This window comes from Mya arenaria, chromosome 17 (assembly GCF_026914265.1).
Source record: "Mya arenaria isolate MELC-2E11 chromosome 17, ASM2691426v1".
NCBI classification, from domain to species: Eukaryota; Metazoa; Mollusca; class Bivalvia; order Myida; family Myidae; genus Mya; species Mya arenaria.
The window spans coordinates 54815429-54830961 of record NC_069138.1 but is presented as its reverse complement, the minus strand read 5'-3'; the positions used below and the strand labels follow the sequence as shown (position 1 = coordinate 54830961).

At 36.7% G+C, this 15533-nt stretch overlaps 1 protein-coding gene across 1 annotated transcript; it reads right to left on the bottom strand.

The window, feature by feature from the left end:
• Positions 1–3989: 3989 nt before the first annotated feature.
• LOC128223628 (sushi, nidogen and EGF-like domain-containing protein 1) lies at positions 3990–7899 on the bottom strand. The gene is made up of 7 exons (XM_052932902.1): positions 7788–7899; positions 7128–7241; positions 6877–7008; positions 5912–6025; positions 5426–5671; positions 5082–5273; positions 3990–4183 (listed from the first exon to the last, which is right to left on the bottom strand). Exons 1-7 carry the CDS (start codon positions 7897–7899, stop codon positions 3990–3992), a joined length of 1104 nt encoding a protein of 367 aa, XP_052788862.1.
• Positions 7900–15533: the final 7634 nt, after the last annotated feature.

Here is a 15533-nt window from a genome sequence, read left to right as displayed (position 1 = left end):
TGCCTGCACCCATGGTCCTCAATCTTGACTTGGAGGTTGGGTCTGACCAGTAGATGACACCTACTGATTTTTGGGTTTATCGACCCAAAGGTCAAGGTCACATTGACCTTGAATGATAAAAATTGTCTGAGTAATAACTCGACAATGCCTGCACCCATGGCCCTCAAAATTGACTTGGAAGTTCGGCCTGACCACTAGTTGATACCTTTTTATTTTTGGGGTCATCAGGCCAAAGGTCAAGGTCACAGTGACCTTAAATGATAAACGGTGGTCCGAGTGATAACTCAACAATGCCTGCACCCATGGCCCTCAAACTTGAATTGTGGTTTGGGCCTGATCAGTTGATGACCCCTATTTACTTTGGGGTCATCATGTCAAAAGTCAAGGTCAGAGTGACCTTGAAGACAAACTCAACAATTCCAGGACCTATGGTCATCAAACTTGACACGAAGGTTGGGCCTGACCAGCAGATGATTCCTCTTGATATTGGGTTTCAGCGGGTCAAAGGTCAAGGTCACGGTGACCTTTAAAAAGAAAATGTTAACAAAGCTTCTCCCATATCTCAACAAAGTCTGGACCTATGATCATCAAACTTGACTAGGAGGTTGGGCCTTAACTGTAGATGACTCCTTTAGTCTAAGGTCCATGCGCATTTTTTCATTCAATTGTCCAAATAAATCTGACAACATGGCGCTCGGGGGGGGGGCATAATGTCTGACAATCATCTCTTAATTTATATTTTATATTCGAATTGATAAACGTATTCATTTTGCCTATGGATATATATTTACATGAACATTTTGCAGCGAACAACAAATGTATCGAAACATAAAATACAGACACCTTGGTCGCCATCCCTGGAATTGTATTCACTTGGCTATGAGCGAATTATTAACTTCTTACTCTGCCTGAAGTATATTCATGGTGAATAACTACCAGATAGCTCATCTCTGTAGTCTTATGCAAATAATATGGATATATATATACTTGAATTTCAACAATGCCTACCTACACACTGGGGCTCCCCGCTAGTCCAAACACCAGTTTTGGTACAAGTTCGAACGCGTGAATGCCCTGGTAATATACCATAACCTCCACTACAACTATAATGGCACGCACTTTGGTAATCGTTCTCTTTTGAACATGAAACATTTGCATGAATAGAAGGTCGAAGTGAAGGGCATTTTATTGCTGAAAAGAGATACAAAAAGCAGAAATTTCAATTGTTGGACTCCTAATCACATCTGTTAATTTGTATTATAAAAAACAAACACAGCCAAGTATTAAACAGAATTCCAAATCACTTAATTCAATATCGCTCTAGTATACTATTTTTTCAATTCTTTTTCTCAAAATGAACAATTATACTTAATATAATGAAAATTTAAATACTTACTTTAAACCCTCATTTATTGTAGAATTAATTGTTTTGTCAGTTACTATCAATGACTAGTCAAAGATTTGCGGTCAATTAAGTGTCCGTATAAATGATTTCATTTTAACACTTGTGTTTAGTAAACAAAGCAAATACACCAAATAAACTATTATTTAAACGTCCGGAAACATTCGAAAGTTGATAAACAAAACCTTACGCACGCATGCATTTCGGTTTCCGCTCTGAACTCCATCGCTTATGCCCGATACACTCCATAGTATTTGCACCTCCAGTGTCAAGTTCAAAACCTTCATAGCAGCCAAACTTACAGCGAGTGCCAACATACATGTGGAGTGTTTCCTCACATGAAAACCAACCGTTGGCTACAGGACTTAACTTGTTACACTGTCGTACTGTAAAGACACGTGACTTTGTAGCCTAACGCATAATTTTAGTTCAAATCATATGAAACAAATCGTTACAGTCGTTTATAAAGAAAGAAATTCATTTGCTTAATATTCTAATTAATACCCCATTTAATACACTTATTTAAAGGTTATCATTATAATATGTACATTTAGAATACAATGAAAATAACAGAAACAATAAGTCATACTTACATTGTATATTGACTATGAACGAGCAGCTCCTCGTATTTCCAGATCTATCTTTTGCGACATATTTGATGGAATGCACGCCATAGTAAAAGTACTGACCTGGTCCAATGCCCTTTGACCGAACAGCACTTACCAAATACAGGTACAAAATATAGTTCTTTACAGAAGCAATCATATTGTTCTATAAAACAATTCCTTTTAAGGTTAAAAGAAGTTTCGTCGTTATTTGAATTTATCTCAAGAAGCTAATGATATTATGAAATTTATTTCAAGAAGCTAATAATATTATGAGTGACGTTATTTAATTCATTATCGTCATCATCATCATTACCACCAGCAGCAGCAGTCGTAGGAGCAAGACATTATATATACATGAAACAAGATATATTACAAAAAATATCACAGTTTGATATCACTTTGATGTTTCAGTAATATTTATTGTATACGTCATCATCATCATCATCATCATCATCATCATCATCATCATCATCATCATCATCATCAGTAGCAGCAGCAGCAGCAGTGGCGTTAGCAGAAACAAGCAACAGCAGTAGTTGCAGCAGTAAAATAAATATTCTTTACCTTACGTGACCATCTCTGTCATCCCAGGCTGTTACCGATCCCCATGTAACTCTGGATGAATAAAGTTTCTTATAATCTGTATTAAAATCCATATTTCCGGGGCAGCCACTAAGGGTGGGAGCCGTTCTATCTTTCGGTTTTCTTCTTCTACTACACCCATTGCAAAGAGAGTAAAATAGTACATATGAAAGAAATAAATAATTGAATGTGTTGCTGTAAGAAAGCATCTCTAAGCTTTCACAAAAAGTCAGGATTTGTAAAACTTGATAAGAGTATTGAAATTTATAACAAAGTAAAACTTGAAACATGTTATAGAGTTTAGATTTAAACGAAAGTGAACAATAAATTAAAAATACGAAATTGTATGTGTGGATGTCAAATAGTTGTCTTATAATATTTCAAACAGCATACGACAGCTTTTGCGGTAAATATTAAGTGGTAGTAAATAATAAGCGGTACTTAACTGAGCATTGGGTTGGTCTTTCCACGAAGGAGACATTGCGATGTCTTAAATATTTATGTCCTTTTGATTGAGTGCACGTAATTTGGACCGAACTATTCCTTATTTCATATACTTCATGTCACTTTGCTATCGAAAACATATAGGAAGTGGTTCGTTTTACTGTAATCAAAAACCTATTAAATGAGTGCATGTTGTGGTTTATTTACTGCTGGCAATAAACATTGCCTATTTTGTTTGTTTGAAGAACGCTGATATCAGAAAATTTATTAAACTCTTAAAAGACATTTGTCAACAGTGATTGTTTGCACATACTTCCTTCTCCAAACAGGCTGTTCACATAACAATGTGTCACGCTTAGCAACAAGAACCACGATCGTTCGGTCTTCAATCGTCTGACCATTTTTGACTAATGTAAGGGGTTGTGCATCGCGACTTAAAACTCAGTTCACAGACATATGAAATTATATAAATGCTTTGAAAGATATGTATTAAAAATATGTTTAAAGTAACGCAATGGTACATTCAGAGTCAAGACAAGCCGCCAAACAATAACTGACCTCATATTTAAGGGCATAAAATTAAAAACAACTAAAGCCAAACAGACAATCAACAACAAAAAACACACAAAAAAACGTACAAACAAAGTAGACAACAATAGTTAAGGTATAAAAGTTAATTACGCGAATAGCTATGTGGCTATGACCAGAGATGAATATTTCATTAAAGTTCAACTGTTATATTAATGATTTCTATGTTACAAATTAACTTTACAGCGCGTATTATAGAACATGGTCGGAAAAGCTTTTCATTTTCACCCGATATCTAAAGGTAATTACACGAATAATTTCAACTTGTCCTTCAACACATTATAAAATATGGTTTGACATTTTAATATTAAGCTATAAGTCAGTTCATATAGCCATAATGTTATTAACGTATTTAATCAGATGAACTAGCAAACAACAGTCACATTGTTTACGTCGTTACACGGCGGGTATTTTTTGCAAAACTGGGACAGATCCGAGTGTACGGCCATTTCTGATATAAATGTTTGTCTTAGTTTCAATGAGGCATGGCATTCATCGAAGGAGAAGTCTTTATATGACGGATGGAACAGCAGTATGTCGTTTTCGGCCTCCATTTCCACTGAAAGAAAATGAAACTTACACTAATTAATAATGAGATTATATGTGTACTCATATTAAAAGGTTTCTTACATATACCTTAATTTGGAACTCATATGTAAAGTATGCTCAAAATTGCGTCAACGATGGCGTAATTCAAAACAACAACAGCATCTGAATATTGAATACAGAAGAAAATCCATCTGTGGCAAGAAGAAAATGTGGCCAAATGATAAATGAGCTTATACCTAATTTGGGGAAAATGTGTGTGTCTTTTATGAATTATACTTAGATGTTCCTTTCTTAACATGTCCAGTTAGCTCAGTGGTTAGTGTACTCGCTTCTCAACTGGGCCACCAGGGTTCAATTTCCGGCCTGATCGCATTTGAGTTTGATTTGTTGTCACCAAGTCGGACATGTGGGTTTTCCTAGGGTACTCCGGTTTTCCCCGGTTTTCCCCACTACACAAGTTCACACTCTTGCGTAATGTTGTAATAACTTAACAAACGTTGTAAAATAATTAAGTTTTAGCTTACAGTAACTTTGCTAATAATTACATACTTCAATTCAAGCATGCACTTGTTATAGCGATACTATACTTGCTCGACACAAGGAAGATTTGAACATATACCATTCTAACAGGTAGTGTTGCTTTTCTCCCATAAACAATAAAATGCCTGAGGAAAATTCTAGAAACTAAAAGCTGGAAGAAATTCCGATAAAGTGTAACTGCAAAATCTCGAAAAGTTTAGGGCGACAACATGCAATTATAATGGGCTGATAATGATTGTATTGTTACGTGTCATGTATTACAAAATGCATATATAAGGTTCTTCCATGAATGGGCTGTTTAAATGATGATTCTTTTCAAAATAAAACATAGCACACTCATATTGTTTTGTGATTACAGCTGTCTTTACTTGAGCAATCTGGGGCTTTGCTAGACCATTTTCCTGATGCGCCGCATATAAGCCAATGGCCGTAACGGTTTGGTGGTGAAATTGTAAAATTGCTCCTACAACCGACCAGGCAAAATATCCCATATTGGCTGCCCCATCCATTACAAAGCAGTGCGCCGTTCATAGGCTGGTTTAACGGTTCACATGGCGTTGCTGTAACAAGAATCAATAGTATTTAACGTGAGTCAATTGGTTTTGTCTGACAATATAAGACATAACTGCGTTTATAACACGTCGTATAAAGTATATCGAACGACTGCGAAAATTAATATGAAGTGATACAGTTTTGTAATAATAAAACTTACGTCGAACAGAAACATTGAATGTACATTCCGTACGGAACCCATTCTTTACTTTCGTCGCGGCGTAGGTTATGATAAAGTCCCCCCAGGGGAAAATGGATTGTGGACTTTCATAGTTGCTGGAAAATCTCAACTCAGAATTCATAGGATCACTAAACATTGGCTCGGTCCAGGAAACAAGTTTGGTCTTTTCAGTGGCGTTCACTATTAAACTGGCGGCACAGTTTTCAACGACCGGTGGCTGAACATCTAAAATATTAGTTTAATGAGATACATTAGTTGCAATATTCTTAACATGTTATGATGGAACATTAATTACAATAATTATGAATTAAGTTTGAATTATCAAAAACATGAAACAACCAACTATCACAAAGACAAAAGATCGTTTAATACTTTCAGATCCAATGTTGACGCGTGAGGATTAGTTTTCAACGGAATTAAAAAAATCGTGATTTGAACTAAGCGGATATTTTTTAAAGGAATTACCCTGTTCGCAGGTCGTTCCGTCCCATCCAGCGGGACAGTGACATTCAAAATCTTCTATTTTATTTTGGCATTGTCCTCCATTTTGGCAGGGCGAACTTTTGCAAGACGCGACGACTAAATAATTTAAAACAGATACTTTTGTATCATAAATATGCATTTGACATGTTTACTTCGATCTTAAGATAGAAGAGAATTATTCAGTCTATAAATTTCTTGTTTTAAGTGTTTGTTTGAGGTTTGAATTTACGAGTATATTCCGTATCGTCAATCAAGCGTTCTTCAAGTTGTACACGCAACTTTGCATGGGGAATTTTCATTTTACAATACGGGATGACTTCAACAATATATAAGGAAAGCCATCCAAAGATCTTCCTTGTTAGGAGCTTCTAAATTAGGGCCATGGTTCAGGACACTTATTTTGTTTTATTTTTGTCAAAAATGAAAGTCCACCTTTACATTTTGGCTGCTATATTTTATGAATCATAACAGATAAAACAACTGACGTTTATACAATTTTTAAATCTGGTTTTGACAAGATCGATTCAATGGTATCACTTATGTATATATAATGTATGTCATGTCACCATGACGGACATGTACTTGATGAACCATGATTACAAATGCACATTTCGTTGCCTTATTCTAACAATAATTGATTGCACTGTTCTCGTAAAAAAACTATTTCTTGTTGGAGGGAGACAGTTTTTAAGTAACGTTATGTTAAATTTACATCACTTTTGCATTGAACAATTATTCCCTAAGACCGTTTTCTCGAATGCGTTAACATGTAATAAATATAAAAGATTTAAAAATAAATCCAAAGGGAAGGTAAAAACGTGCTTATTTGGTAATTTGCGTTGGATGATTTCTTTCCGTTTCTCAAAAAGCATGATTGCAGTTGAATATCAGCATCTAATTACATTTGCATGTTGGGTTTGTTCCGCTCCATAACCCGTTAAACAAACATGTTCTCGTGTGATCCCCTGACGTCATATTGAAGTCTTGATTACATGCATGTGTTGCAACGCCACCAAGAGTCGTATGCGTGAATAACACTGACGCATTGGCAGCTTTATTTGGATGACCACATTCGACAGCTGATAAAAGAAAACACCTTTTTATAACCTTGTTATGACATATTGGAGTAAAAGCAGCAGTTCAAACGCACACTATAATATAATGCAAATAACACTGATTCCATTACAACTTTACTTACGAATGTTGCAATTTTTCCCGCTCCAACCAGGAAGACAGTTACAAGTGTACATGTCAGCTCCATCCTCGCAACTGTCATAATTGACACATGGATCGCGTGCACATACATGCGCGACTGACAAAGCAAACACAATACAATTTTAACATTAAACAGAATCAAAGTGTCATCTGCTGGACTAAAACAATCTTGCTTCTTTCAAATGCTGAGTTTCGCGTTCTCTTAACAGGGTATTTTACTGGGCAGACAAATTTAACAGACCGTCATATTTGTATTTAGTAATTAAACGCTTGAGAAATGTGCGTGCGTGCGTGTGCGTTCGTGCGTGCGTGCGTGTGTGTGTGCGTGCGTGTGCGCGGGTGTGTGGGTGTTTGTGTGTGTGTGTGTGTGCGCGTGTGTGGGTGTTTGTGTGCGTGTGTGTGCGTGTGTGGGGGTGTTTGTGTGTGCGTGTGTGTATGTGTGTGTGTGTGTGTGTGTGTGGGGGCGAGCGCGTGTGCGCGTGTGTGCGCGTGCGCATGTGAGCGCGCGCGCGTGTGTGTGTGTGTGTGTGTGTGCGCGTGCGCGTGCGCGTATGTGTGCGTGTGCGTGTGCGCGTGCGCGTGCGCGTGTGCTTGTGTGTTTTATTTGAGCGACATATGTCAGAAGTACAAAACAAATTGTTACCGTTTTCACAACGGGATCCTGTCCATATAACGGGGCAGCTGCACGTATAACTCTCCTGGATATTTGTACATCTGCCTCCATTCAAGCATGGGCTGCTGTCGCACGATCTCATATCTACAGTGGAAGTTATTTCGTTCATGTACTTTGGTGGTTTATTGAACTTTAACGTGTATTATATATGATCGTACCGTAATGGAGAGTGTATGAAATTATCTTATCTTTGATAAATTGATTCTGTTTTTTCAATCAGTCATCGAGGACGGTTCAAGTGGCCATGCCCAGCACTCACAAATGTCCCACTCACGCAAAAACTCAATCACACCCGTGAATACGGTTAGACCTTTAGCTCTAACATATCTGACCCGTTGAGTGTGAGTGAGAGTGGTTGTTTCTGAATTCGGTGCTGATATCAGAAGCTGTGTAAAACGAAGCGTGCCGTAAAATGACAACGATGTTACAATATCTACAACTCAACTTTCATTCCTAATACAATCTGCTTTTCGGCAATTTCGAACATTTTCCGATGAACGCAACATCTTCGGATCAGTTCGGAATGCGAATCATTGCGTACTGATATATATTGAAAATTGTTTATCTTGTTACCGTTTGTATTGTGTCAACAGGTCACAAAGAACTTTAATCAACATATCGGAAAGTGTTAACTTATGATATGTTAAACGTATTGTTGTCATTAGCGTTTCACCTTCACGTTTAAAAAGGATTAAACGTATGAACTATAAAGGGATTAAAAGAAAATTACGCCTTATTGTGACGTAATATCATTAACTGTTTCCGGTTACGTTCGGGTCTTTCTATTTACAGAATGGGAAAGAAATAATTATTGTAACATTTTCTTAAATGAAATGAAGTATTTTTTAACAATTCTGGAAGGAAATAATTAGCTATTGGTGTAAATATAAGTACTAAATTGCATTATTGTTGTCATTATCGGGTATATGAATGCAGTTGGGCTGGTAAAAGTACGTTCGGAGTCCTTATCCAGCCCAACTGCGTTCATATCCCGATAATGACATCAATCACACAATTAATTCCTTAAGTATACCCCTGTTTATTTTTGTACGGAAAGCTTTAAATAAACATACTGACTTTAAATCAGCCCACGAAATTGAAATTACACAATACTTGCGCTTGGCGTTTGTTATGTTTGATATTCAAAAAGGTTAAAGCTATAACTCGAGTCACTGTTTGACACGGTGATTGTACCAAAATATAATTTCAATGTTTAAGACAGGTTTGCCAGTTTCACACGAGCAAACAAAAAAAATGATATGCATCTTAGTCAAAGCATTAAATAGTTGTCTGGTAAGACAGCATTGTAATACTGAGTAGTCATTTTACTGTCGTATGGTTACTAATTGAGATAGACTTGAAATAGGCAATATACTTGAAATAAAGTTATATTAACGGAGCCCCTATCTCTCCAAGAAGTAGACTTATTATTAATATGTTATCTTAAGGGAAATACAAAAGACTAGAAGCTTACAACAATAAAATAATTGTCCAAGATGAACTTGATTGTTAAAAAACTATTATATACATACATGCGCAAACAGGTTCAACTCCACTCCATCGAGAATTTGATTGACATATTCTCCTCAGATCTCCCGATGTGTGCAAATGAGTCGAAAAACAGGTGTAAACTGCAACACCGCCTTGATTAGTCGTTGTTGTAGTAACTGACGCACCAGCGACTGCTCCGGGCTTCCCACAGTTAGCTGTGTTACATTAAATATGTTTAATAACAATCGCGAGTTCTCTAATATCGGCATAAGTAAGAGTTAGTTTAGTTATGCACTAGTTTAAACAAAAAACAACAACATAAAAACGAAACAACAGTGCGTATATAAACTGTAACAGGAAGTATTGCTATCGAGTGTGAGAGTGGTCAAGTGGTATTTGAATCAGCCTCTCGTCCATGAGGCTGTGGTTCGATCCCCATCAGAGGTAATATCTCATGGCCTCTCCAAATGTACCACATAACTCATTTCAACCCATACAGCGGAGTCGAGAGTGATTATTTAAGCTATCAGCTTTTATCACAATTAAGCTAAAAGAATATAGCATGAACTAAGAACTGCGCACGTGTCGGTGGACTTGATCCACCTCCTGATCTACGTCGTCTCCATAAGAAACGTTTCTTCCTTTTAGTTTTTTCCGTTTTTTCCAGTGGAACAAAACCTAAAAACAACGATAACAATCTCGTATTATTAATTGTACCTGTCTTTTTTTTGTTGAAATATAAAAACATTATGAATAAACGGTAAAGACTGTTATTAAAATTAAACGAGTGAGCAGCTTTTTTATCGCAGGCAAATCGATGCAAATAAATGTATTACATTTTTCATCCTTATACGATTGATAACTTCGTTGCTCTCCATCTAACCAAACGCCATCAACACATTCTAACATGCGCAGGATACCACAACGTTCTACGGAGCATATCGTATGATGAGGATGAACGAGCGACGATGAATGTTTTGTAGACAATGATTGGCCAGTGTTGTCAATACACGTGTCCACATAACTTTGTTTAAAAAACATAACATCGCATCCGTTTGTAGCAGAAGATACCTATAATAAATGTTTTTCAGTAAATGTGATTACCTGTATTCGTACATATAGAAGTAGTGGTAGTAGAGGTAGTAGAAGTAGATGCAGTAGTAGTAGTAGATGCAGTAGTAGTAGAAGTAGTAGTAGTAGTAGTAGTAGTAGTAGTAGTAGTAGTAGTAGTAGTAGTAGTAGTAGTAGTAGTAGTAGTAGTAGTAGTAGTAGTAGTAGTAGTAGTAGTAGTAGTAGTAGTAGTAGTAGTAGTAGTTGTAGAAGTATTAGTAGTAGTAGTAGTAGTAGTAGTAGTAGTAGTAGTAGTAGAAGTAGTAGTAGTAGAAGTAGTAGTAGTTGTAGTAGAAGTGGTATTAGAAGTAGAAGTAATAGCAGCAACAGCAGCATCAGGGGCTGTAGTAGTAGTAGTAGTAGTAGTAGTAGTAGTAGTAGTAGTAGTAGTAGTAGTAGTAGTAGTAGTAGTAGTAGTAGTAGTAGTAGTAGTAGTAGTAGTAGTAGTAGTAGTAGTAGTAGTAGTAGTAGTAGTAGTAGTAGTAGTAGTAGTAGTAGTAGTAGTAGTAGTAGTAGTAGTAGTAGTAGTAGTAGTAGTAGTAGTAGTAGTAGTAGTAGTAGTAGTAGTAGTAGTAGTAGTAGTAGTAGTAGTAGTAGTAGTAGTAGTAGTAGTAGTAGTAGTAGTAGTAGTAGTAGTAGTAGTAGTAGTAGTAGTAGTAGTAGTAGTAGTAGTAGTAGTAGTAGTAGTAGTAGTAGTAGTAGTAGTAGTAGTAGTAGTAGTAGTAGTAGTAGTAGTAGTAGTAGTAGTAGTAGTAGTAGTAGTAGTAGTAGTAGTAGTAGTAGTAGTAGTAGTAGTAGTAGTAGTAGTAGTAGTAGTAGTAGTAGTAGTAGTAGTAGTAGTAGTAGTAGTAGTAGTAGTAGTAGTAGTAGTAGTAGTAGTAGTAGTAGTAGTAGTAGTAGTAGTAGTAGTAGTAGTAGTAGTAGTAGTAGTAGTAGTAGTAGTAGTAGTAGTAGTAGTAGTAGTAGTAGTAGTAGTAGTAGTAGTAGTAGTAGTAGTAGTAGTAGTAGTAGTAGTAGTAGTAGTAGTAGTAGTAGTAGTAGTAGTAGTAGTAGTAGTAGTAGTAGTAGTAGTAGTAGTAGTAGTAGTAGTAGTAGTAGTAGTAGTAGTAGTAGTAGTAGTAGTAGTAGTAGTAGTAGTAGTAGTAGTAGTAGTAGTAGAAGTAGTAGTAGTAGTAGAAGTAGTAGTAGAAGTAGTAGTAGTAGTAGAAGTAGTAGTAGTAGTAGTAGTAGTAGTAGTAGTAGTAGTAGTAGTAGTAGTAGTAGTAGTAGTAGTAGTAGTAGTAGTAGTAGTAGTAATAGTAGCATCAGTAAAAGTTGTAGAAGAAGTTGAAAAAGCAGTAGCAGTAGCAGTAGCAGCAGCAGCAGTAGTAGTAGAAGTAGAAGTACTAGTAGTAGTAGTAGTACTACTACTTAATTTGCTTTTTTTCCGTTTTCAATCTTGTTATTGTTGTCGTTGCTCTTGCTGTGGCTTTTTCTGTTGTTTATGTTGTTGTTGTTGGTGGTGGTGGTGTGTTGTTGTTGTTGTAAGCTTAGGCAGATGGTCAAAAAATAAAGTATATGTAGTAAAATAAGATCTTGTAAATACTTACCCCTAAAAGGTATAAAAAAAGTATCATCCAAACAGCACACATGCCTTTTTCGAGCATACTAATCACAATTAAAATTTAATATTTCTCCTGGTAATGTAAATGATATATGATTATTTGATGTCCTCGTACATTAAAAAAGAAGTATTTTATCATTTTTTACGCACGTATCTCTCCGGTCAGAAAATACAAAATAATTCAGTTCAAACACATTAAGCACCGGGATTTCGATTTATTGCCCAATTATTTATAAGCATATGAGTGTTTGATCGCGTCAGGGAATGAGTGTGCTTTTCATTGAATGGATTTATGCAGTGGAGTATTTCGTCGCATTAAAAAGGACTGTACGTCTTATAACCGTTGAAAAGTAGTCGTGAAATAATGGCGATCTCGCTGTTTTTTCACGCTTTTCTCTTCGCAATTTGTTCAATAACCGTTCTAACTTTTCGTTCGTCGGAGGAAAAGGCACTGGAGGTACTTTATTCTAATTTGATTATAAATCAACGATAAAACTTCACTATTTGAAAAATGATTTCCTTTACAAATGTATAGAAGAGAAGCTGAAAGTGTTCATGCAGGTAAGCGTTTTGATGTAATTGTGTATATACGGCGCAGATTGTCTTTATCAACAACTGCGTTTTCCTACATACATTGTATGTATTGAAATAATTATTTTTATCATTATCATATTTATTATTATCATATTTTAGCGTAGCTGTATCAGTTGTGTATTGACCTAATTTTGGACCAAATAAAGGTTGTTTATAAATCGTGATAAAAGAGTACAATGTTTCGATTTGTTTAAATTTTAATCGGAGAGGCATCTCTTTGCTTGATACATTTTGGTATGTCTTTGTCTAATTTATATATGTAGAAAATTCGCAGTTAAAATGAGGTGCCATAGCCTGGATCGAACCAGGGTCGCTGAATAGCCAGTAAATCGCCATAATAACTAGACCGCTCTGGTGGCGTTATTTTCACAGGCAATCTTTATTAAGCTCGTTTATTCAGCATACTTGTTAGCGTCTAAAGCGGAAAAATCTTTGCACTCGTTGTTTGACATAACAAAGGGGATTGAAGTGCCGTTAAACATTATGATAAATCTGTTTGATTCATATGTGACATCAATTTTGTGCTACTGTGGCGAAGTATGGGGGTTCTCAGCAGCCGAAAAGGCGGAAATGGTACACAGGAAGTTCCTCAAACGAGTTCTTGGTGTCAAGATGTCAACAGTGAACGCAGCGGTCTATGGTGAGACCGGACGCTACCCGCTAATCATTACTAGGCAATGCATAATTATTAAGTACTGGTTTAAGCTTGTTACAAATCATAACGGGAATTGCATTCTTAGCTCTTGTAATGTTCATGGATTCATGTAGTCCGGAGCCCGGAAAATAATCATTTCTGTTTTAGTAAATTGTATAGAGTATTTGATTTTCGCTTTATCGCTATGACTTCTTTATGATGATTTCGTGTATTTAATACTAATGTTATGGTTTTAGTATTAAATGTCTAAATTTAGCTAGTAAATAATTAATTAATACGAACTAAGCTGTATTCTTAATAGTTTTCTACTTTTTCGTAAGTTTGATAAACTTGACACCCCTACTCTGTAACGTTAGTTATATATAATGGTTTCGCCCATCGTGTTTGTTAAAATGGACCATTCCATTTTGGTCACGTGATGTTAGGGTATATAAGAAGCGAAAATCATAGAAATATTTAGTTCGTGTCTCGACGCCGATGTAAGAACATCAAGTTAATAATATATAGGGAAGCTTTGAAGTATCTTTTTGTACTGTTTAGGGCGGGTTCTGAACTATTGGAGGCTAGGAGAATTAAAGTGAAGCATTGCGCTACAGCTTCTAGTTTCCAGGTTCGGACATCCGTGGGGTTTCTTTTTGGCCTCTTAGTAAGCCTGGATCATTGCGATACAGACGGAACAGGGTCAATGGTTTGATTCCCCGTAAAAGCTATACATTTAGGACTGTGGGTTCCGCTGATATATTGTGATTGGTTTATAAGCGTTTTGTATGCTGGTCCTGTTTGAAGTTATAGCATAGTTGTTGTAGTGTTTCTGTTTGTTCGTTCTTGCTTTTGGGATAATTGAACGTTTATTCTTGAACCATACCAATTATTTCTAATCATTCGGTTTTGTAAGCAATCATTGTCAATCACGTGTATATAATATTAATTTCATACTTAATTTTTGGGACAATGCAGTCCGAGAATAGGTTTATAGTTTAATTTAAGGTAGCGTGTCCGAGCTAGCTAGGGAAGAAACGTTACAAAATTTGGCGCCCATCGAGGGACAATATAGATTCATAGCAATATAGCTTACCCTGAATACAAAAGAAGCATGGACAGCCCAAACCAGAACGAGGTTTCGAGACTGTTAGACGAAAATGCTATCTTGAAAGCAATTACAAGGCTTAAGTTGGAGCAGGAAATTTCGTCGTTGCAAAAGGAGCTCGATAGAACTGCAGCACCAAGCATGACGTCTACACCAAAACATCAGCTCAAACCACGCATGAGGTTTGATATACAGAGAGGACTATCGGATGATGAAACTATGAAACTGGATGTAAAATGTTTTCGTCTCCAATAGGTGATGACGCCCAGGACCAGAGTATGGACAGACACGTAACTCAGTTTAGGAAACGGCCGGGTACTAAACCTGATAGTAGTACAGGCCAGAATAAGTGTCATGCTAAGCCGGCTACATATGATGCCACTGGAGCATGGACGGACTACAAGGCACATTTTGAGGCATGCGCTCAGTTTAACGGATGGTCCGAAGAACAAAAAGGTCTGTACCTTTCGGTATCATTGAGGGGCCATGCCCAAGGTGTCTATGGTAACCTGAGCTCAAACACAACTGACTACAAGGAGTTAGCCAGGGCATTAGAAGACCGATTTTCACCTGCTAACCAGACTGAACTATATAGGGTTCAACTTCGGGATAGGCGACAGAAAGCAATGGAGTCCATGGGAGAGCTAGGTCAGGATATTAGACGCCTTACGAACCTTGCGTACCCTAGTGCACCTATAGATGTAAGAGGAACCTTAGCAAAAGAGCAGTTTATGGATGCGTTGGTTAATTCAGACATGAGATTAAAAATCAAGCAGTCAAGACCAACCAACCTGAATGATGCTGTGTGGCATGCAGTGGAGCTAGAAGCTTTTTATCGGGCTGAGAAAAGACAGCATGAGCAGATAAGGACGGCATCCACTGAGGCTGATTCACTGGCTATGGCTATTGAGAATCTGACAAAGTATGTCTCAAGGCTTGAGACATTGGTTCGGAATATGCAGAGGCAAATACCAAACTAGAGAAACCAAAGCACCCGAACATATTTTTTTTTATAATATTTTTATTTTATTTTTCATTTGACATACTTTTTCATGCGCGGACGCATGTACCCGGAGGCGTGGGTAATGTAATGTTCATGGATTCATGTAGTCCGGAGCCCGGAAAATAATCATTTCTGTTTTAGTAAATTGTATAGAGTATTTGATTTTCGCTTTA